Source organism: Cyanistes caeruleus, chromosome 7 (assembly GCF_971803275.1).
Source record: "Cyanistes caeruleus chromosome 7, bCyaCae1.hap1.1, whole genome shotgun sequence".
Taxonomy (NCBI): Eukaryota; Metazoa; Chordata; class Aves; order Passeriformes; family Paridae; genus Cyanistes; species Cyanistes caeruleus.
This window is the reverse complement of record NC_141707.1, coordinates 25,323,480-25,346,745: the sequence shown is the minus strand read 5'-3', so window position 1 is coordinate 25,346,745 and position 23,266 is coordinate 25,323,480. Positions and strand designations below refer to the sequence as shown.

At 36.5% G+C, this 23,266-nt stretch overlaps 1 protein-coding gene across 1 annotated transcript in view; it reads right to left on the bottom strand.

Annotated features, from left to right (window-relative positions):
- PLA2R1 (phospholipase A2 receptor 1) overlaps positions 1-23,266 on the bottom strand; it is a 37,747-nt gene that overhangs the window by 10,649 nt on the left and 3,832 nt on the right. Inside the window, exons 3-22 of the mRNA XM_086896669.1 lie at positions 21,084-21,251; positions 19,826-19,999; positions 18,561-18,674; positions 17,767-17,910; positions 16,580-16,768; positions 15,322-15,479; positions 13,855-13,962; positions 12,093-12,205; positions 9,857-10,026; positions 8,671-8,873; positions 8,232-8,377; positions 7,667-7,751; positions 7,162-7,294; positions 6,715-6,750; positions 6,048-6,205; positions 3,986-4,050; positions 3,569-3,672; positions 2,148-2,290; positions 1,210-1,327; positions 305-435 (exon numbers count right to left, since the gene is read on the bottom strand). Coding sequence (XP_086752795.1) covers positions 305-435; positions 1,210-1,327; positions 2,148-2,290; positions 3,569-3,672; positions 3,986-4,050; positions 6,048-6,205; positions 6,715-6,750; positions 7,162-7,294; positions 7,667-7,751; positions 8,232-8,377; positions 8,671-8,873; positions 9,857-10,026; positions 12,093-12,205; positions 13,855-13,962; positions 15,322-15,479; positions 16,580-16,768; positions 17,767-17,910; positions 18,561-18,674; positions 19,826-19,999; positions 21,084-21,251 — 2,660 coding nt within the window. The remainder of the gene's footprint in view (positions 1-304; positions 436-1,209; positions 1,328-2,147; positions 2,291-3,568; positions 3,673-3,985; positions 4,051-6,047; positions 6,206-6,714; positions 6,751-7,161; positions 7,295-7,666; positions 7,752-8,231; positions 8,378-8,670; positions 8,874-9,856; positions 10,027-12,092; positions 12,206-13,854; positions 13,963-15,321; positions 15,480-16,579; positions 16,769-17,766; positions 17,911-18,560; positions 18,675-19,825; positions 20,000-21,083; positions 21,252-23,266) is intronic.

The following is a 23,266-nucleotide window of genomic DNA, read 5'->3' as shown; positions in this document are numbered from 1 at the left end:
CATAATCTTGTTCCTAAGCTTTGCTCAGACCAAGCATCTAATACTAACCACATGATTCCAACTTTGCTTTTTAAAACCAGCTGCAAGAGAATGTGAGTAGAGCCACAAATTACATGAATTTCTGTCTTGATGGTGCCTTGTTTGTTATTTCTAGTTGTGCCTATAAATCTGCACACAGTTCTTTGAAGTTGCAAAAATTAAGGGCAGCCTAAACTGCTGTAACAGCTTTGGCCCTGTCATATGGAAGTCACGATTTCTACTGACAAAACCAACTTCTTGTCACAACCCCCCTGAAAATACTCACATCCACTACTTCAACTGGTGACCAGTTGGAATACATTTGAGGATTTTCATTCAACTGTTTTTCATAATCGTCACTCTGGAAACCTATCCAAACACTAGTTTTCCACCCATATAGATTCATTGTTATGAAAGCTAGAGAATGAAACAGAAACAAAATAAAATAAACCAGTAAGCATTTAGGGATAGATGAAGTCTCTTGCAACACACTAAAGCATTGAAAAAGTTAATTTCCAATCAATGATGCTACATAGATGATACTGAAATGCCACTCACTTCTAGTAACTAACTATAAATTCAGTTAAATTGATTAATTTCAATTGGGTTAGATATAGTCCATTAGCTATTAATACCAGCCCAAACACAATACAGTCCAATTGAAGAAGCTTTTCTCAATTTTAGTTGAAGATTTCTCAACTAAATAGCCAGTGAGATTCCTCCCACATCCAAATAAGTGGTTTTACAGGTGTGTGAAATTCAGCTACAGGTTTTTTATGAATAGGGTTCATAAATATTTCCAAATGTGCTGGCATTCATTTCTCTGACATTTCCAGCCTGGGGCTATACTACAGATAAGATTTTAAGTACTACTAAAAGATAAAAATGAGATAATAAGGTAGAAATTTTAAATTGCAAATATTTAAATGGGTATTCCATTTTTGGGAGTATTTTTAAATCATGGTAAGCATAAAAGAATTTACAATTATTCCTTAAAATGTACCTGTCATATATCTCAGCGAACCTTTAAATTTTGGCAAACTGAGAAATGTTAATGTATTTAAAGCAGTGGAACCGTGGGTAAGAGCTGAACAATCTTATTTCCTAAATTTGTATCCAAGATTTAACTTTACTACAGCATCCTAATGAAGATGACATTTTATTTACTTAACAACATTTTCAGCACTCTACCTTGCTCCAGTTCATCTTCTAGGATAGCAAGTGACCCATCATAGTTACTGCAGAATTCTTGTGCAGAGTACCAGTTTCTCAGATGTTCTGGATCCTTTGGAATTTGTATTAAAAAGCACTGTTTCAAAAAACAAAACCAACCAAACAAACTTACTTTCTTTGCTTTCCTCCAGTCATTTATCAATCACTAAGAGTGATCACTGAAACATTTCACACGCTGTTATTGAATATTAAATATTAAACTGGTTTCTCTCCTGCCAAGAGCACCTCCAGGATCCTCAGTATTCGTTCTCAGCTGTGATCTGGATTGCACTCAAAGCAGTTGTTTCAAGGCAATCAATTGAGGTTAAATTTATCCTTGCAGTCACTGCAGTGAGCACTGGGATAAATTCAGCCACCTCAATGCGTGTTGCTGTAAAGAACTCAGGCACTTAAGAGAAGCCAGATGAAATAGTTACCTTTTGACCCTCAATTGCAAATAGACTTTGGCTTATAATTATCCCTAATGAAACCCATTTGAAACAGCATGTTTCAGAGGACAGCAGCAATTAGGGATCCATTTAGTACATCAAGGGGTTAGAGACCTCTCCTGAGATCATAAAAGACACTTGGAATTGTCATATGTGGACAAGACAGGATGGAGAAGGCTTTTAATGGCAAAAGCACAAATACAATTTCATTGCTTTTGCATATACGAGTATTTCCTCTCTGAAACTAAAGTAAAATTTTTAACACCTTGTTAAGACAACTTCTTAAAGTGTGGGCAGCTACTTAACAGCAATAAATCTTGGTGTCACTGTGTCAGTGGTTATAAACCTAAAGGCCCTGTTTTCAAAAAGCAAGAAAATCTTCAAATACTAAGTAATCCTTAAATACAATTTCTGCCCTACACATGGAATGCATTTTGAACAATGAAACAGCATAAAAGAAGGTTTTACTTTGAATCCAAAGTGCAACCAGCCTTTGGGACATACTCCTTCTTGGTTCGGGTCTTTTGGAATCTCTTTCTCTATCTTCTTTGGAATTTCACGTTTACAAATACAGGGAAGAGAAACAGTACAGTTTTCACCACCCCAGAGCCCTGAGCAAAAAGAAAAATCACAGTTCAGCACTGGTTTGAGAATTGGAAAGGATTTTTTTTCTTAGATATTGGAGATTTATATTTAGGAATATTTGGACATACTGCATTACAGTGGATTTGATGGTTCATGGGCACATACTTTTATTTCCAGTTTAATTTTATCAAGTAAAACCAATTTCTCTACACTGAGTCACATAACATATGACTATACAATCATATATTTAAAAAATAAATTATGAAAAAAGATGCCTTCCAGATAAAATAGTTTGACTTCCTTACATTGAAAATTTTTGGCAAGATCCAGGTGATGATAAAAAATGCTGACCTGCTTAGGAGGAAAACACACTTTTCAGGAAACTCAACAAATTTTTGGCCAGCCACCACTTTTGGCCAGCTGAGGGGGGAGGATGGGCATCTCTTATTTTTATCTGATACTAAATATGGCAATAGCAAACTCAAGCATTCAAAAGTCATGAATCAAACTCCCAAGATTATGTGTGGAAAAAAAGAAGGTTTTACATTTTTTCAGTTTTGACTTTTGAGGCTGGGATTACAAGACTGCAGCTGCATAAATCTTTTTCAGCTCTTCTCACAAATACAAAGCTTGCTGTTTTTATTTTCCTTGGAACCTCACATGTTTACTTTATCACATGACTTGCAGATCATCAGGAAACAGACACTGTGAGATGAATTAGAAAATCACTAAGCCAGCAGCACTGTGGCTTTTTTTCTTAACACCTTAGTAGAATATAGAATTTTGCCATGTTTGAAAGGCTAGCACCAAAATTATGGCACCCAAAAATCCCTCAGCAGATTGGCTATGGGATCAAAAACGAGGTACAAACCTGAGTATTTAAAGTCGTGTGCTGAGAGGAAAGAAGTTTATAGATGTAGGAAAAATTGTTGCTAAGTCCATGTGGGTCATTTGTTTATGAGAAAACTATCTGTGAATACCAGCAATGCATTAACATTATTGCTGTTCCACATAATGCCCAACTAAAACTGAGGTATCAGTATCACTGGAATCTTTGTATTTTGACATTAGAGAGCTGAAACTATTAATAAACTTTTACAACCTACAAACCTAGTCTCTGAGTATGTTAATGATATTTCACTATTCTTTACTTAATCACAGAAGCAGTCATGTAAATGATAACCATGGAACAGGACTTTAATATACATTGCGTTTCTCAAAAGCAACAAAAAAAATTTATAAACCTTTTGCCAATAACAGAATAAAGTTACAATTACTGCAGCAAAAGGAAATATAAAACTAACCTGTTTGGGATGAAATGAAGCCACATCTTTTCCCTGGTTTCTGCAGATCTCTTTCCCTCCCTTCATCCCAGTTCTGGTATGTTACTGGTGATTCATCTGTCCAGCTGCACAGAAATATTAAGAATGAAGTTTCATATTTTCCTGTCCTTACCTAAAATTACACCCTCAAAAGGAGAGAATGTAAACTAACAACCACTGTGACCAAGGTCAACACAAATGTCTTTTACAACCCTGTCAGAAGGAATACTGCAACGTGGAGATAAACTAAGAGCAATATTATTCTGAATGATATTTACACGAAAATTGAAATTGTCTCTTGAATATCCCACTCAGTTACCAAACTGCTTTGGCCCATCATACTGGGACAGGGCATGCCAAGCACAGCTCACAGCAGCTGTGGCATACAGGAATTCTTACCGAAACTCATCACTGAGGTTTTCTGCGTGCAATCCAATCCACCAGTGGACATCACTATTCGACAGCTATAAAAGAAATGTTTTGCCATGCATTTAGATATTGCATTAACAAACTCCGAAAGTCAGACTGTGTATTCAAATAGCATCTCCATTGGGTTCCAATGGGAAGAACAGGTGCTAAATCCTGCCCATGTTAATTCATGTAACTTCAGTGAGGTTATTCACTTGAATAGAGCATGATTTAGCTCCCATATTTCCACAGGATTGCTGATGTGTCTTCTGTAACCTAGGAATTTACAGTTTTAGGAATTTACACCCTATCTGGTTTGAAAAGACTGTTATCTTAGACGAGAATTTGTTTTCTCCAATTCCTAAAATTAAACAATAGCGAGTATTTCCTTTAAGCATTAATACAGCGCTGATCCTTGATGTTTCCAAAATGATTTCTGAAGATTTATTAACTCTGTATGGTTCATACCACAGTTTTCTAGAGATGCTTTCCAGATTGATTGCTGTTCTCATGAAAGGATCTAGATCTTTGCTTCTAGAAGGCAAAGCATTATTGAAAAGCCATGGAAATAATGCAATTCCAACAGCCATGTGTAATTGCTTTGTTGATTCTAACTTAAGGTATGAATTGATTTCACTTCAGGTTCAGCCACTCAGTCACAGTTTGGGGGCTTTTGGAAAAAGAAAAAGCAAAAAGTTCTGAATGTGCAGGACACTAGAGAAGCCACCTTCTGTCTTCAAAGCATCTATTTTTTGTCAGAAAGGACTGAACTCCAGCCTGTGTCCTTTGAGTTACAGTTAGGATTTCTACAGCTCACATCTTATTTAGCAATATCAAATGAAGAAAACAGACATTCTGACAGAAGACTCTGGAATGCTCTCTGACTTGGTATTGCCTGGCTGCTGAGTTTAGTTTTCTAATCACAGCACCCAGCCTACATATTATAGGTTTTAAAGAAATAGTGAAAAATGTGATTCCAAATTCCATGCTAAGAAATTTTTCACCAAGTTCGCAAATGACACATGCAAAGTCTATTTGGACTGCTGAGTATTATTTTAGTGATTGCTATACTTACTCCTACTTCCACAGGAAAATAGTTGAAATCACTCAGGGACAAACGTGGCTATGCTGAGCCAAACCCAGCAGGCTTTAAAATAGCTGTGCATGTTGTATTCTGAGACAAAACTTCTAGGAATTTAAGCTGATTTCCAGTGTCAAGAGACTAAACTTTGCTTTTTCATTGCAGAATGCTCACAAACTTTTGAAATACCCACTAATTCTACAATAAATCCACTTTGAAAAGATCTCATATAAGTAAACATGACTTTAAAGCCATGTTTGATTATCCATTTTTAGTGATCCTAAGTTGGAGATATATATATATAGAGAGAGAGAAAGAGATATTTTGATTTATATAATTTTTTAAGTCATAAATATTCAGAGTTAGATAATGTAGTAATTATATCCCATCACAGTCTCTGGTAGATGTGGAAGAGGACAAGACAACATAGCCAGTTCTGTTGCTGTTCATCATAAGCTTTTTCTGTCATGATCTATTGGTTTAAATCTATTTCATCATGCTTTAATATAAAACTACTCAACTAGGAGATAAAAATTAAACATAATTCTTTGGAAACTGAAAGACCCCATATTAGTATAACACAATTCTATTTATGCTTTCTCTTACAAGTTACAGAAGGCAGAGAAGGCCTGTACACAATAAGTGTGGGTCAAGAGCTTTTCTACCCAGAACTAGATGTTCCTTTAAAGATTACACTACAATATTCTTTTGCCTTACAGCTGTAGAATTTTGTCCTCAGTAAGGCAGACAGATTATTTGCATTAATTTTTAAAATTTTCGTTATTTTGCTTTTACTGAGAACGCCTGAAAGCAAATAGACTCAGTTTCTTGGGAATTCATCTGCTTGTGAAGCTATTTCTCATTTTCAAAGCTCTTTGTTACATCAGGCAGACAGATTCTCTAAAAGACACAACAGAAAATAGCCAGTTAACACCTGAGGGTTTATTTTTTAAAAGGGGTATTTTTTCTTACCTTCCTTATTTTATTTTGAATAAAGGTTTGTTCACCAGAAGCGTTTATTACTGCCAATCCACCACGAAGCCAGCTACAGACAAACTTACAGGTTTCCCATTCTGCAGGGCTGACATGGAAAAGATATTCTGCTCCTTGATAATATGACCAGGGCAGCTCTAGAGAACAAGCAAAAGAATCAGTGTTGTGCAGGGGTAAAAAACTCATTTCAAGTCTCATCTTTTTTTACCCCCATGGCCTGCCTGCAGCCACATGTCAGAGGACAAACACACCACTAGGAACAGCAGAACCATATTTAACATATCAATTTGTGGTGACAAAAAATTGACTGTGAGGTTTTTTTCCTTAATACTCTATCCCCTGAGACTGCAGTAATATCAAGAGAGTTGTCCAGGCTTAACAGCAGGGCAATTTTAACATGATGGACAGTTATCAAACTCCTGTCCTTACTACTAGTAATATTTCTTAACCCTACCAAAGCAGTATCTGATGCTCTGGTGCTCCTAAACCACAGTGGCAGATTTGATCTCTGACAAGAAGTTCCTACAGAGATCCTTACTGTAAATTTTCAACTTAGAATATTTTACTTATTTTATTCTTAACAAAAGCTTAAATTGTATTTCCAAGTTATATTGTTTCAAGATGAAAAAAAGAAAATATTTCATACCAGCTGTGTACCAAACTGGACTCATTGGTTTGACGCCTGCAGAAAAAAACAAACAAATAAACCCAAACAAAACCAAAAATAATTAAGAATAGTGCTATTTTTGTTCAGGGATATAAAAAGGCATTAAATGTGGAATAAAATAAAATAATTGCCATACTCACTGAAAAATATTCACAGTAGTTTTTACGAATAACAACTTTGAATGAGTATTTCTAAGTAACTGGTAATTTTACCATATTTTTTAAACTGACTGTTCACATTAGATCTGTTAACTAGACAACAAATGTAAGTGGAATAACCCATTTGGCTTTGCCATGATTTCATGCAGAAGACCAGTGAGAACTCCAGAGGTGGCTAAAAAGGAGACTTTTAGAGATTTTTTTCCTTGTCTCCACTGAATTGCAAGTAATTGATGTAACAGACAATGCATGTTAATTATCATTTCACCTTTTGGTATTTTGCATATCCATTCACGCTTTTCATTGCAGTGGGCTGGAAAGACTGTTCTGTTTACTTTGAACACACCACAGTTTCTTGAGTCATCTTCAACATACTTGTCCTCCAAAAACGAAGATACAACCTGAAAACAGCACATTCATTCTCTTTCACTGGCAACCCAAGATGAAGCATTTAAAAACCTCATCATGGAGAAGAATGAAGGACTTAGACATGTGTACCTTAGGAATATCACAGCAACAACTAGAGGATCACCTAAATTATGATGGAAAAATGCAAATAACAGGGTCCATAGTCATGTTCTCCCAATGTTCTGTCCAACTCACTCATCTTATATCAGACTTCTTCATAAAAAGAACTGAATAATTTTGAAACCTGATAACTTTTGGACATGATTGACAGGAGTTGCCCACATTCAAAAGCCTTTGCCTTGGTTCAATGTATGCTCAGATATGACTTGAAAGATTGCTGAAATACAGAGTAAACAGATATTTACAGGTGTTCTGTCAGACCACTGCCACGTCCCTCCAGAAAGTGCATTTCTTTTATTAAATCCAATCCAGAACTGTCTTTCTTCTGTTCTGTAACAAAGAAACAAAGAAAATAACATTTCTCATGCACTGTTTCCCCAGATTTTAGATTTCAGAAAGAATTTTTAATAGTACAAATACACAAATTAATTTCTTCTTGAATTTAAGATATCATTCTATAATACATTTCTTTTTAGCATCTTTGAAGTAAATGCTTGCTTTCATACTAAAAGTTAGATTATGTTTCATAAGATGAAAACACTTAAAATGTGATTAAAATTGTTGAATCTCCATTTCAAAGAGGAATGTTGCTCACAAAAATACCACCTTGACAATAACAGCTGCTGAACATTTACCACAAAGATCATCTTCAAAAAGAACCACATTGCAATGTTGCTGATGCATTTCACCCATTTTTAAATTCAGGTTAGAGTAGGGACTTCTTTGGACAGTAGTAAAGAGGATGGAATAATGTAAATTGTAGATTAGTACGATTAAGATAAATCTTGTTGGTGTTAAAAATATATTTACCTATCAAAAATTGTATATAGTAGATTGTTTAAAAATGTCTCTTCATAGATTTGGCTGAAACTAGCAAGATGGGCTCCAAAATCTTGACATAATGCTTCTGCTTCATCCCATGTTCTTCTCATGAGAACTTTTTCATTGTGAAATATCTGCAATAAAACCAACATTGTCATAAATGTAGTTCATTTTACAGAGCAGTTTTTTCAGAAACCCATAAAAATCAAATATTAGTCACATTTTTTTCCAAACTAAAGCCAAGTATGTTCCAAGCATAACTCTGATTCTTATTACTTTCTCCCACTTTTAAATGCAGTGCAGTATGGTAACAGGAAATTTTTGTTTGTTCAGTGAAGAAATAACGACTCATCAAAAATCTTTTAGGAACAGCACATCCTTAAGTTGTTGTAGAATCAGAAAAACTCAAAGGAAGTATGACATGTACCTTATAGCAGTTGAGCAGATTAGGTTCTGACTCCCATCCAAAATAGCAGGAACTTGAGTATTTTTGAAAAGTAAGTTCTGGTTCTTCATAAGAATTGACTTTTTGCTTGCACAATGACATTGCTTTGAAGTTCTTACAGCTTTTCACCTCCCAGTAACCAAGGGGGTGCTTCCCTCTCATAGCTACACATCCTCCAGAATGACCTAGACATGAGAATAAATGCTGAATATCAGAACAAAATATCTGAATTTTGTGATATTTTTTTGGTCAAGTGGCTGTTTTATTGACATGAATTTCTGGATAAAATCTTAATGAACTAACAAAACCAGAAAATTCTTTGGTCAGCAGCCAATTTATAAGCCTCTCTTGGCTGTCTTGAGCTTGTAAAATGGACCAGGACACAGAGTTCCTCTCACAAAATGCAGAAGAAATACAACTAAAAACATTACTTTGGCAAAATGCAGTCATAAAGCAATAAATGTAAAGAGTTTAAATCAGAGAGCCATTATTGAAATGGAATATCTTTATAATAATGTCTCTATTTTCAGGTATTTCTTAGTGGTTTATGTTTCAAAGGCTGAATAACTATTTAATTTTTTCAATTTTTGTTTCCTTGGAATATTTTCCTTAGAATTACTGTGAAACAAACAAAATCAAACTAAAGGGGAAGAAGAAGAAACCTCCACACAGTGCTGATATTCACAGAAATGTATCTGGCAACCTCTGCCCTATTTTTCGTATAAAATGCAAATTTCAAATGGTGACTATTACTGAATAAAATTCATTACTTTTCTAGGACCTTTTTCTGGGAGTCTCAGGAAGCCCTTAAAAAGTTAATAAAGAAATGCATAGGAAATATCAAGTTTGGTTTTTGATGGTTTTTTTTAGAAAATATATATACAACAGATGTATTAAAGTTCATAAAGGAATGTATGAAAAACACCTCATGGGAAAAGAAGAATTTCAGGGATTAGCTGTGTCTGTAAGGAGGGCCTGACTGTGGAAAACCTCAGGTTATGGAGCCAGCAGCAGATGCCAATTTATCTCTCTGCTCTCTTGGCCAGGCAGGGAAGAAAAGGACTGGCTCTCTTTAGTCCCTGCTAAGCCACTGGTGCCGTGGAGAAGAGAGAACACTCCCCAGTTTCCATTTCCAAGCCACTGCTGTAGTCAGCAACATGCTACTCACGTGGCTGGTACTTGTTCCAGTTTGTGTAGCTCACAGAGAGATTCCTTCCTGCTGGACTTAGCCAAAAGTATTCTCCTGTGTTGTTAAGGTCTTGCAATCCTATCCAAAAATAAGTTCTCTCCGATTCTGCTATGCTGCGGATCATGCTGTTGATAAAAGCTTGTTCAAACCTTAATAAAAAAAAAACAAGAAAAAAGTTTTTAGAATAAAATAGGTTAATTGGTATTTCAATGAACAGCTCTCATGACATTATTTAAATTATCTCAGAAGAGAAAAATAAAACAGAGGTACTTAATTTTCTTTACAGAAAGCTGTAGGGAGCTTGAGGCACAAGTCTGCAGAACAAGTCAAAATTTTTTTCAGCACTTGAGCACATAAAAGAAACACTAGAACCAGATCATATAACCTCAGTGTTTGACTTACAAGATGTAAAGACAGAATGTATTAATGATGCACAAATGAAAGCAAGGAACTCCTTGATGAAGGAAAAAAGTTAGTGGAGTTTGAAAAGGCTCCAGAAGAAAGAAAAGAAAAATCTCTGCACAGAAGTGTCCTACTGAAACCAGCAGATACACAAACCAGCACTGAGAAACCAGATCTGAAGGACTAAAAACACCAGTGAACTGACTACATAGAATCACCTTTTTCTTCTTTGGTTTCTTCACTAAAGTTATGTGAGAGATAGATGCCTTTTTGCAAGTTATAACTGTTGTGCATAGTAATCCAATTTTCACTTAAGTCCAGTTAGTTCTGATATAATTGGTATAGAATTATACAAGAATGTTTCAGTTTATGAGCACATTCAATCAGCTATGAAAATTATACAGGAAAGAAGTTTCCCACTTCGATGAACTCATTCAACTTTCTGATTTTACAAACTCTGAAAAGAATGGCTAAATATAAAGATGACAGTAATGTAAAAACTGAATGTATCTGTAACACTGTGACTCAGAACTTGTATTTCATTTTCATTTCCTCTGCGTGTTCTCTTTTTATGTCTACTCTCCTTCCTCTACAACTTACTATCTAATGAACCTTTTAGGATCATTAACTGAGAAGTTATTGCAGTTTTCACTCCAGAACAACAAACATCAGCAGTAATTAAACAAAACCACTAAACTAACATGCTTTTGCTACTCCTTGCTACTGCTGTTAACTGGAACTGGAAACTAACATCATAACTGACTACACTGAGAAGTGGAAAAATTAAAAGTAAAAACAAAGCAGAAAAAGAGAGAAGACATGATTCTACTGATGTGCAGCATGCCCTCAGCTCCCTGCCACATTTGAGCTGCCAATGCTCAACTGCAAGAATTTGTCCTTTATTCCCCCTGCAGGGACCTTTGTCACACTGCAGCTGAGTGCTGCACACCCCTCTGCACAGCCCTGAAACCACTGGGCAGGGCAAGTTCCCATCCATGTAAATCCTTATGTAGGGTAGCCAGTGTTTCCCTCAAATACCTTCCTACCTGACTGCAGGGGATTACTCCCCCTGGTCTAAAGGGGGCAGACGTTTCCTTCTTATATTTTGGGGTTTGGGGGTTTTTTGGTTGATTAGGTTTCATTTTTTTTAAACAATAAATATGCTACACTTACATTATCTATGTAATTTATCTATTAGTATATCAAACTTTAATGGAAGGCAAACATAAAGGGTAAATAATAAAGTGCAGAGAAAACTCAAGCATCTGGACATCTACAGAGAAAGCTGTTGCTAAAGCTGGAATAGAGGCAAATAAGAACAAGGCATGGGAAAACAGCAACAATTGCTTTCAAACATTTACTACCTTACCCTATTTGCTGAGAAATCACATAAAATGAATACATTAATAGAAACATTTTTAAAACATTGATTGATTTGGATTAAAATTTTGTATTTTTTCACTATAAAAATAAATATCTTTTCATTTTTTAGTACACCTTCCAAGTACACCAGTAAAGTTTCTTAAAGATGTTACATACCCCTGCAGAACACATTTTCTTTAGGTTTCTGCATGCCCATGTGTGCACATTGCTACAAGTGTTTATTAGCCTAACAGTTGCTTTTTACTTAATTTATTTTCAATTATAAACTAAGGCAAAGCACTCCATTGATTTTAGCTGATGTTAGTAATTATGCTCACATCTCAAGCAAATATTATTTCACAATGGTAATATTTTTTGCCATGCAACACTTTATAAAGTTAGAGTAACTCTTGTTAGAGGCATCTTCACACTCTCTAATAGGATTAACTACCTGTTTGTTACTGATACAAGTGCAGATGGGCAGAAATAACCACTGGAAGCATGTTCAAAACTTCGAGGGGTACTGTCGATTTTGTAACAATATCCACCATGTCTTTCCCATCCCTTAAAAGAAATGAACATTATTTTATAGATTATTAATGATTGTATAGTTGCTTAAAAACTTGTTCCTCTTTTGTACCTTCTGTCTGATAATCCCTGGCATCCCTCTGTTTCTTTTCTTTCCTACCATGGTTGAAGAGCAGTTACTCTCAAGATCACTGAAAATGTGGCTATCAGGTGAGCCAGAACACCGTGTCAGTGGTCAGCCTGCCTCATTTCATCTCATTATTAGTCTTTTATTTCAACCTATTCACCCCCAGGCGTCCAAAAGACACCACCTGGACTGGTCTAAGTTCTGCTGGTGTGAGTTCATGCAGCTTACCTGCTGGGTCTTATGATTAAATGTTTTAAATAAGCAACAGAATAAACAGATAATACACTCTCTCAGTCTTTTGATTAACTGAATGCACCTTTTTTTTCACATTAGAAAGAAAAGGATCAAAGCCAAGGGACTGTAAGAGGGTTCAGCAGATGTTTTTACAGGGTGTGAAACACCAAGAAGCAGAAATTTATCCTGAGTAGAAGTTACCAGAGCAGATCAAAATAATTATGACCAGTGTCTCAATGCCTTGAGACTCAGTCCTGTGGGGCACAGGACTGAGAAGCTGAAGTGCTGTCAAACTGCTGACTACAGCTTGTCAAGAAAACCTTGATGCTCTGCACATTTTTCACCTAGTCAGGACTGTGACAGACCTTTCTCACACTATTAGCACACAAAATTCTTCAGTGACGAAATACATTGGTCCAAATTAAATAAAGGCAGTCACCCTCAACTTCTGGAAATGTTAAGCTGGAATCAAGCAGCAATGTCCATAATGGTATGACAGGAACTCTGGATCTGGACACTCTACATCTGGGGAAAGACTGCATCTGACTCCAAACAGTTCAGCTTCAACCTTCTTACAATTTGACTGAACTGACTCTTTCTTCATTTCCCAAGAAACAAGACAGTAAATTAAAAAAGGAAGACAATGAGTTAAATAATAAAGCAGCTTAGAAAAGAGATTTTTTTTTTTCCTCCACAGTTTTGAATATAACAGAAATTCAACAAGCTTCCTCTTTCCACACTGTGAAAAGAAACTGATGGCAAATAAAGTCATACTTTGACACGTTTCCTTTCACTAGCAGAACACAGCTCCTAAATGCCTGAAAACATGCTGCAATGTCCTAGTTAGATAGCTGTGCTCCTTCCCATTTCTATTTGAAAGCAAATGGAACTCTAATGTACAAGTGGAAGAGTTCACCCTCCATGTCAATGAAACGGATTGTTTTTCACCCTGACATTCCATTTCAATGTATGAAAACCATGTGTGGGGTGAGGCATCATATAACAGCCATTATTTGCACAGATGGTGGACAAAAGGGCTTCACTTTTGATCTAGAAAGAAATAGGAACTTGGGTCACAATCACTGATGAAACAACAAGCCATGAAAGGCATCTTGTCAAGGCTTTTAATCTTGCATTAAAATTTAGTTTACATACTTTAAAAGCAAACAATGAGATTTTTCCAAGCAAAACATGCATATCTTTAATATTAAAAACTAAAATTATCTCTCTATTTGCATCCATATGTTCTGTAGCTGTATTTAGAGGTTATCTATATAACTCTACATCATTAGTATAGTTTTAAAACAACCACAAATCCACTTACCTCTGGACAACTTGATTCTAGTTCAGGAGAGACACTATTATATTCCCCTGCTTTTTTGCAGATATAAAAAGATTTTTCTTCACAGTTTTTAATCCTCCAATGTCCCTCCTAAGGAATAAAAGAGAATGTATTCTGTATATGCCCATATTCTCATGCATATCTAAACAAACATTAGATCACACTGTCTCTTCCTCTTTTAATTCTTCACTAAAAAAAAAAACAACCCTAATTTTCCTCACTCCATTTACTTATCCTTAGCTGGTCCATTTATTTCTACCAACACTGTCAGCAGGACATCTCTAATCAATCATATAAATGGGTTTGTCTCTTTGAATCAGTATTCAGGATGTAAAACATCTTAATTAACTAACACCATGGCTATACCAGAGCACTTTTCTTTCTAGCTATTACAGTTCTTTCTAAGATTAATCTCTGTGTTTGAACAGTCCTTACTCAAGATATTACAAACTTTCATACAATTTTCACACATCTGTACATACTGGATATGTATCAAAAACAGTGCTTGAAAATTTTTATCTTGAACCTCCTTTTCCTTTGTATTTTACATTTTCATTGGGTCGTTTACACTTGCAAACTGAGTAAAATATAACTTTGGAATCTAAAACCCCACACTGTTCCAAAGTCCTATTTTCTGCTTCCAACAGGAACACACTTTCCCCAGTCATTGTAATTGTCTTGGCTTTCCCCTGTATTAAAGACTGCAACCTGGACCCACAGAAACTATTGATACAGTTTTCACACTCAGACAAAACATACTTTGCACAAAAAAAATTGAAAACTATAGTGCTGCTTATGCAAGTCATGTAGTAGTGAGTTTAAGTGCTGTTAATTGTAAAAGTAAAGTAAATGCATGACCACATTACAAAAGAATTGACAGTGCCATGAATACCAACAAGACAGGCCAGTGTTGTTTTAACATTACTGCCTGTTTTACAGCCCCTGACTGATATGGTATCAATCTCCTGCTGTCAATTCCTGTACTTTCATGCAGACCTAGACGACTGTGGTTTTGAAAGATGCTCCATAAAATTTATAGATGTTTACACAAAGATAATAGAGGCACAGCTAACAGTTTCTCAAAACATGAATTTAAAACTCTCAAGACCAGAACTTATGCATCATAAATTATGATACATACTAGTTGGATTTTAAATTATTTTATCAAAATACCTCACTCACATTTTCTCTTTTTCTTTGACAGGTTTTATATATGAAATATATTTTATTGAACATAAGTTCAAAATCTGTGATTAATTTTCTGTGCATCAGCACTGCAGAATGCATTGGTTTCTAAAGGCTGCACTGCATTTATCATAGCATGAATACATTAGGAATAAAAGAACAAGTCATACTCCAGCTCCTGGTTTAAAAAAGTAGGCACAGCAAGAAACAAAATTATTATGAGCTAAACCAAAAGTGCCTGATTCTTTTAAAAAGAAAACTTACAGGTCCTTGTGCTGAAATACAGAGTTGTCCTGTCCTTTGAAAGGTGTTAGGTTCTTGTCTGTGCCAGTTAGAGAATTTTCCTGGGGTGTTATCTGACCACTCAAAAACAACAGGTATGTTATAACTGTATAATCCAATCCATGTCTCTGTTACATTTTCTGTAAAAGAATGAATTCAGATTTTAATGGTGAAGTAATAAAACCTGCTTATCCTTTAACATGACAATACTATTAAAAATTATTAATGGAATTTTTGTTGGAATGTCCTTCTTACATGGAAAAATTAAAGCTGTATAAACTTTAGGAAACCTTGCTAATGAGACTATGTTCTACTGCTCTTAAAAACTAAAAAATTTCAAAAATAGAATCAACATACATGATTATATGCTTTAAAGTAAAAAAAAATACAAAGAGCATATACACTTTCTTGAAGTGCATGGGGCAGAAAAACTGACATGGAAGTGAAATATTTTGTCATATAATTTTCCATTACAGCATCCCTGCAAATAATGGTATTTGTTACCTATGGAGGGTCTTAACAGAGGAGAGGAAGATGGTGGAGGTTAATCTCCTCATCTCCACATGACACTCTGCTCCAACTCTGCGAGAAAAACTCACAACCAAACTGGGCAGCTCTGCCAGCACACTGGTGTCAGTGGCAGGCAGAAAATGTTCACTTTTCTTTGCTGCTGTTATGACAGCAAAAGTATTGGCATTGCTGCATCAAAGAGCTTTTGTTCATTAAGTTCCTTGTGTAATTACACAACCTCTTAGGACAATGTGAACTAGCAGAAGTGCTTTGATACACCCTGCTGACATCAAAAGGGACTCTGCCCTCATAGTAACAGCAGCAATTTTGCAGTGTGGATCAGGCCAGCTTGCAGGCAAAATATACACTGAATTGGTTTTGCTTCTAAGCACAGCTCTAGTATAAGGTTGATGACTGAATATTTTGCAACAGTTTGCAAAGAACCAGACAAGAACAGGAAAGGACAAAAGCTAGCATGCTTACTATGGCCTCACCGTGTCTGCTTCGTGGAGTCATATCTTTATTTTAGAAATGGTTATTGGAAAAGGTGACTCTATGCAGTTTTAAGACTCCTAGAATGGGCACGCAACATCATTTCTTTTTTTGTCAAACATCATTTGGGTGTGCCACGCAATACAGTGCTTAGATGGTAACAAGCGAAAGAGCTGCACTAAAGAGCGCCACAAAACTCTTCAAGACACATCTGTGCACTTAAACTCCCCAAACTCACCACTTTCAAGCAAGTTAACGAGCAGCTCTTCATCTGCCATGGAGGATATACTGATAAGCCTGCTGTTTTCACTTTGGCATGAGAGAGAAGCATCGTTCCAGCTCTTCTCCTCTTTATGAAGTCTGTAACAGTTCTGGTTGTGCGGGTACCAACCAACATCACAACGAGTGGCATAATACTTCCATGTATCTTCAAATGAGCACACAAAGTTCATATACATTAGACAGAATTGCCAAGTTTATGCTATGTCCATAACACAGCCAGAGATTTGTTTTTGAACCCTCAAATGTGGAAAACAGCATTGTCCAGGGTAACTTATGGAGGCCAAAACAGTAATATGAGCTATGGATCCACCATGAAAACTGAAATTCTTTCCAATTTATTTAATGATTGTACTGTTTGGGCTGCTGGACTAGTGCAAACACGAATTCAGTTTAAAACACAGTTTATTTCCCTGAACCTCTGAACCTGGTTCAAAGACAGATAATGCTTTTTCAGATAGCATTACCTACAGAAAATATGGATTGTCTTTCCTTACCACCTGAAACAAGGTGCTGAACTTTCTTTAAGTTACTAAGAAGAAGCTGAACCAATGTAAGTAGCTCTTGCAAAACCAAAAATTTATGTTAGAATAAACTAAATTCTGTTTTTAACTTTCTCACAGAATGGGGACCTGAATCATTCGATGCACTATATATCCTATACACCTTGTATAGTGTAATTAATAATAATTGTATAATTATACTTGAAGTATAAGTACACTTTTTCAGTGTATCGAAAGTATAGCACATCATAAAAAACCCTGCAAATTTTGTGCTGCATTTTGCAGCTTTCTTCTCTGTGTGCCACTGGTTAATTCCATTCACATTGAAAACCTATTTTGGAACTCATAAATGTGGCTCTTTTTGTAATATAAAAAGAGAATGAGCATTCTGATGGTGTAAGGAATCAAGTAAATGATATTTGTATTAAAATTGTTCTAAGACTCTCAACATGTTTTCAAAGACTGAATTTAAGCAGAAGAAAGTGTTATTACATCAGATAAAGTAAATTGTATTCAACTTGAACTAGAAAAGCCACACATTCAGTGCAGCTGTGACCTTGTTCTGCTGACTTTATGGTCAGGGGGCTTCTCTTGCTCTCCTTGCATGCCCACAAAAAGGATACAGTAACAGTGAGACACTTACCCAGCGTTTCATGCTCTGTCTTATTTAAATATTTTTTGCATACAAAAGGCAATCCAGATTCACATAGATATGTGTTCCAGCCATACTGCAATCTTGGATTAATCACTGCACAATGATTTTCTTTAAAACGCTTATCAGAGACATCTGCAAACACATTTTTGAGAAGCACAAAAATTACAAAAATCAGCTCTCAGCTGTGAAACGGTGTTGTAAGGTTCTCTGCAACTTCCTGAATTAATGCATACACATCCCTGCACACCAAAGTTCTAGTAATATTATACCAGTACTATAGACAGTTGAACATTTGCCATGAATTACATGTGTGGCAATGCCTCCTTGGCTGCTGCTCTCAGATGAGAGGCTGAAACCAGCTTAGTGTCTATAATTGCTGGTGGACAGACTTCAAAATGTAACAAACCAAGTCACAAAACTCATGTTAATGTGCTAATGATAATTACAGCTTGTTAACATAAACAAACTGAAACTCCTTTCCTTCACGGAAGTAGCTGCAGTTTTTAAATATGTGACTGGAACACTAAAAACATCTTTAAAAGTAAATGACAAAAGGACTGGACCGTTAATGCTCTGAAAAGATCGATCTCATTTGGTGTTATATCCCTAGAAGGGCTTTCAGCTCATGAATATGAATATTTTTTTTTTTTTTTAAAAAAAAAGTGTATTTTTTAATTCAGCTTTCAAACACAGCTGTAGGAACAGCAGTGTTGTATCAAGCTGCAGTTATAGAGAGCATGTAAGTATGCTGCTGTAACATATGCAAGAGGAATATCAAGTACTTGCTCTCCAGTTCACAAACATTAGTGGTGCTCCATCTGACCACTGCCAGCCAGCGTCTTCATCCAGGCGATTCAGGCCCATCCACAGAACAAGGTCTGTGGAATTCAACTGCCCTGAAACAGAAAAAATAAACAAAGTAAAACCACGTGCTTTCCCCAAGCTTTAAAAGATCTACAGGCATAGACCTGCTGTCCTGACTTGTTACAATTAATAAAACAGAACTTCAAAGCAGTCTCCAGAAAGTTCCAGGCTAGTTGGCTTTTTTTTATTTCTGTCCTTAGAAAAAGTCAGTTACTTTGTTAATCAACACAGAGATGAAAAGGAATAAACTCAGAAACCTGAAATCCTTCAAAAGCCACTCATTCTGCAAACCTTTCCTGCACAAGTTGTTGCTGACCTTAGAAGTTAAATCTAGAACAAGAAGCTACATAAATGCTAGCCTGTTTACATAAACACTAACCTGTTTCAGCTTTTCATAAACCAAATAACTTTCAGAAACCTTTACAGCTTTGCAGGCACATCAAAAAGCTATCGAAATAATTTTTAAAACTTCCTGTTAGCTTATATCCTTCAATTGAAAACTAGCAATAGTGGGAAGCAATGGACAAGAAATCTGAAGCAAGCTTTGCATCAGAGCTCCACCACCCATTCCTCCACTTGATTTTCTCCACTCACACTAAAATACCCATGAAAGTCCTGCTTTCAGAAGGATCTGCACAATTTGTCTGAGACATTTGCTCCAAGGGGAACAGCAAAATACTTATCAGAGAAAGAGTAACACCCATTTATAAAGCTAGAATTTTTTTCCATACAAGACATTAACTCAAAGCCTGCAGAAATGTTGCCATCGTTCCCATTTGGTGAAGTCCAGCTTACAAAGAAAACTTAGCAGGAGAAAGGGACACCAAAGTACATTGTAGAGAAGGTAAACACATGTATAATTCTCCAAAGTGAACAAATACACTCCCTAACCACAGCTGCGGGATGAATGGGAATCTCTGTGTAGAGGGAGAATAGAAAAAATTACACCCTCAAGTGACACATACCACCACTACTACACTTCAGTTTATTAAGGTGGGAACTCACCTTCATCCTTGCTCTTTCAAATAGCCCTCCTGAGGCGTTTTACAAGACAAGGCCCCACAAGCAGCAATGGGAGAGATATCACACAGCGTATTGGGCTCCAAAGCTCACCCCTTTGCACAGGTAAGGAAGAATCTAACTACGGGTTTCCTAAAAGGTCCCCAGAGAAATGTCTACTCACTGCTTAAGTTACTTATGTAGTTCTGCTCCTCGGGGTCAGTGACACTGAGCAGGTCCCCTCCTTGCAGCTGACAGGCAGCCCGAGCCTCACGCCAGCTCAGCATGGACGCGAGGTTGAACTGGTAGCAGACGTGTGTGTTGGGGTTCCTCTTCCAAAAGATGTCACAGCCACTCTCTACTCAAAAACAGACTCATCACCAGCTGCCCAAGACTCTAAACCAGCCAGAAACACAACACCTTCAACAATTTCATTAATTGATGACAGCAGGGTCCCAATGGAAGCACGATTGTGATCACTGTTCCTGTTCCTTTGTTAATGCACATAGGGAAATAAGGCACTAATGAAATAAAATGTTGCTCCAAATTTCATACAGTTGATAAAATACTCAGGAGCTGATGTGCAGCTGCTGGTGATTTTCACAACTCTTATGAAGCCAACACAGCTACATTTTAATTTATTCTGGCTAATTATTTGTTTCTAAAGCTGAATATTGAAATATTCAAACTGGGAACACCTCACTCAACTTGTGGAGCAACACCCACTGGGTCTCCTTGGACCTTGTACTCAAGAGAATAAACTTACTATCATTAAAAAGGATAAGCAAGGCTGCAAATACCATCTATTTTAGTGGCTGCCCAGAAATACCCACTACAAAGGCACATTTCCACTGCTTTTAAGATGCTTTGGAACAGAGATCTGAAATGTAGATTGAGCAGGAAAGACTTTCCCAAACCACTTCTACTGATAGGAGACACTATTTTGCTTATTTATACAAGAAGTAGGAATAGTCACAAAGATTATACATCAAAAATCTTTTCAACATCAAGTATTTTTAAAACTATTGCTTTTTTGTATTTTAGGCCCAAAACATATCCAAGCAGTGCACGGAAGAAAAGGATTGTGCAAGATGCAATGCAGTCAAAAGCAGACCACGACTTTGGAAGAGCACCCCTCACATTATGTGCTCCACGAAAGCTGCCTGTTGATCACAGAGGGGTTTGTGCAGGGTAAGAGCAATGGGCTGCACAGAATAACCTCCCTCTGCTACCCCCGGTAGTTTTGCTGTTGCAATGAGGACTTAAGTCTCAAAGGTCAAACAGGATAAACTGTAACAAATTTGCTAGTCTTCCTCTGTGCTTTTTAAAAAGACATTCCCTTCTAACAGAAGGGAAGCAATCCAAAACCAGATTGTGTCCTAGTATTGCTAATAAAGAACGAACTCGAGGAGGAGGGAGAGAGAAGACAAGCAACATCTTACCAGCATTTGGGCAAAAACCCCATTTTTCATCTTGTTCATAGTAAGTTGTTGTGGCACACCACTCAGATTCCTTTCCATCTCTAGTACACTCATAATACCACTTGTTGTTATATTTAAATGGAAAAACGCATGGGAAACCGAAAGAATTTCCCTGCAAGGTGTATGTTTCTGGAAAAAAAAAATGCAGAGATTGAAAGAATGCAGACCACAACTTTTTTTCTTGCCCCCATATGTTATTATTCGTGTTTTCAGCAGCAGTGATAAAAATAAAATGACTGAAGTGACTTTCAAATTTTAATTTATAATTGATAACACAGCATTACAAGTGTGAGCAGCATAATTTCAGTAAATAGAATGTGGAAATAATTAATTATGAAATTTGTCACCACAAGGCACATTCTTTTAACTTACTCCATTCACAAAAAAATCCTAACCCAAACCACAACCCCCCAAAGTCTGATCAATTAACAAAAAGTCTGGATTCACATTTCAGAACAACCACATAAAACAAGTTAGTTAAATCAGTACACACCCAGATGCTAATTCCACTTATTTATTAGTCTTTTGATAGATGAACAATTTAACATTACTCCCCTGCTTCCCCCACTTGTTATAAAGTGGATTTCTAACATGCTTTCCACTCTTTTTGGGAAAGGAAAGGTACAAGACAAATGAATATTAAATAGACTTTTAAAAATAAGTTATATCCTGTGGAGAAAAATAACATAGCTAAAGAATTGATGCTCCATACATCTATTGCCACAATCAATGCCTCACAAAATAGTTAAATATTTTCCTATTGTACTTCGAGGACCAAAATACTGAGAGAATCCAGTGCAATTGAAAACTGTAGAAGCTTTACCTCAGTGAGTGTCTCCTAAACTTCAGAGCTTCTAAAAAAGGTCAAAGAACCACAATCACTCTTTGAATGAAATTGTTTAGCCAAGATTCCACATTGATAGCTTTAAGACCAAAGTCCTTCAACTACAGAATCAATACATACTGCCAGGTTCCTAGAGTTAATGGCTGGCTGTGCACATATAAAAGAGCAGTTTACACATTGTAAAGCTTCTTCTGATGTGAATGAACAGAAAATACAAGGAACAGGTCAAAAAATAGACCTGGATTACTTTTCTGTCTGCTTGCTATTATGCTGCCAGCTATGGTGGGATTATCTCAGCCCCAGCAAGAAACCAAATTCAATTGCTACAGACCTCTTACCAGACTTTCATATATATCTATATCTATATATATTTTTTATTTTTTTTTTGCTTTGAAGGTAGTTATGCCTCCCACCCCTTGCTTGGTGGACTAACGAACTGGCTTGCCTTTGCATGTGTGTGAACTGTGGTAGAAGGCAGAAAATAGAACCTGAAAGTGAAAGAGATTTTGCCAACACAAATAAATACTTTGGCTCTGAAATGAGGCTAGAAGTGTCTGCCTAATGCTGATCCTCTCCTCACCTCTCTGAGATGTTGCAGTAATAGGGCTAAACCAGGTCTATTTTCATCTCCCTGTGTGCACATGGCAAATATGTATGACTTTTCATGGATTTAAACTTTTTCTGTCTGGTCTTAAGTATAAATTCCATTAGGTTTTAAAAAAGAGGTTGGGCACTGTAGTACTTTCCCAGTTATCACAGGTCCCAAAGAAGGAGTTTGGTGAGAGCAGAGGCTGAGCTACACCTACAGGAGAAATCACTAAGACCAGATCTGAAATCCAAACACCCAGTTCAAGTGGGGAAAATCAACAACTTCAGTCTGAGACAGTGTGCAAACATCAGGTCTCTCCCTCTACAGAAATGCTGAGGAAGGGGTAAAGGTACAGGCTGTCTGTTGCTGTTTGAAGTCAGTGGCTTTACCTTAGTCCTTAAACCTGGAAAACTGTTCAGGTCTGCAGACCTGGATCTTGATGTACATTCCTACACCTTCACTAGCTGTACAGCAGCATTTACCAACATTCTGATCTCTGTTTCAAAGTTTGGCATGTTCAGAGTCCAGGTGCTGAATGTTGCAGACATTGGTCCATGCACACTGCAATTACAGACTGATTTTCAGTGACAGGAATTCCCAATCCTTTCTTTGGGTTTATCTGATAATGGAAGCTGCAGGACAATCAACATAAAATCTTTAGTAACCCTTTTAATTTTACAGGTGATTTGAAATGAGCATTTCCTGGTTTGC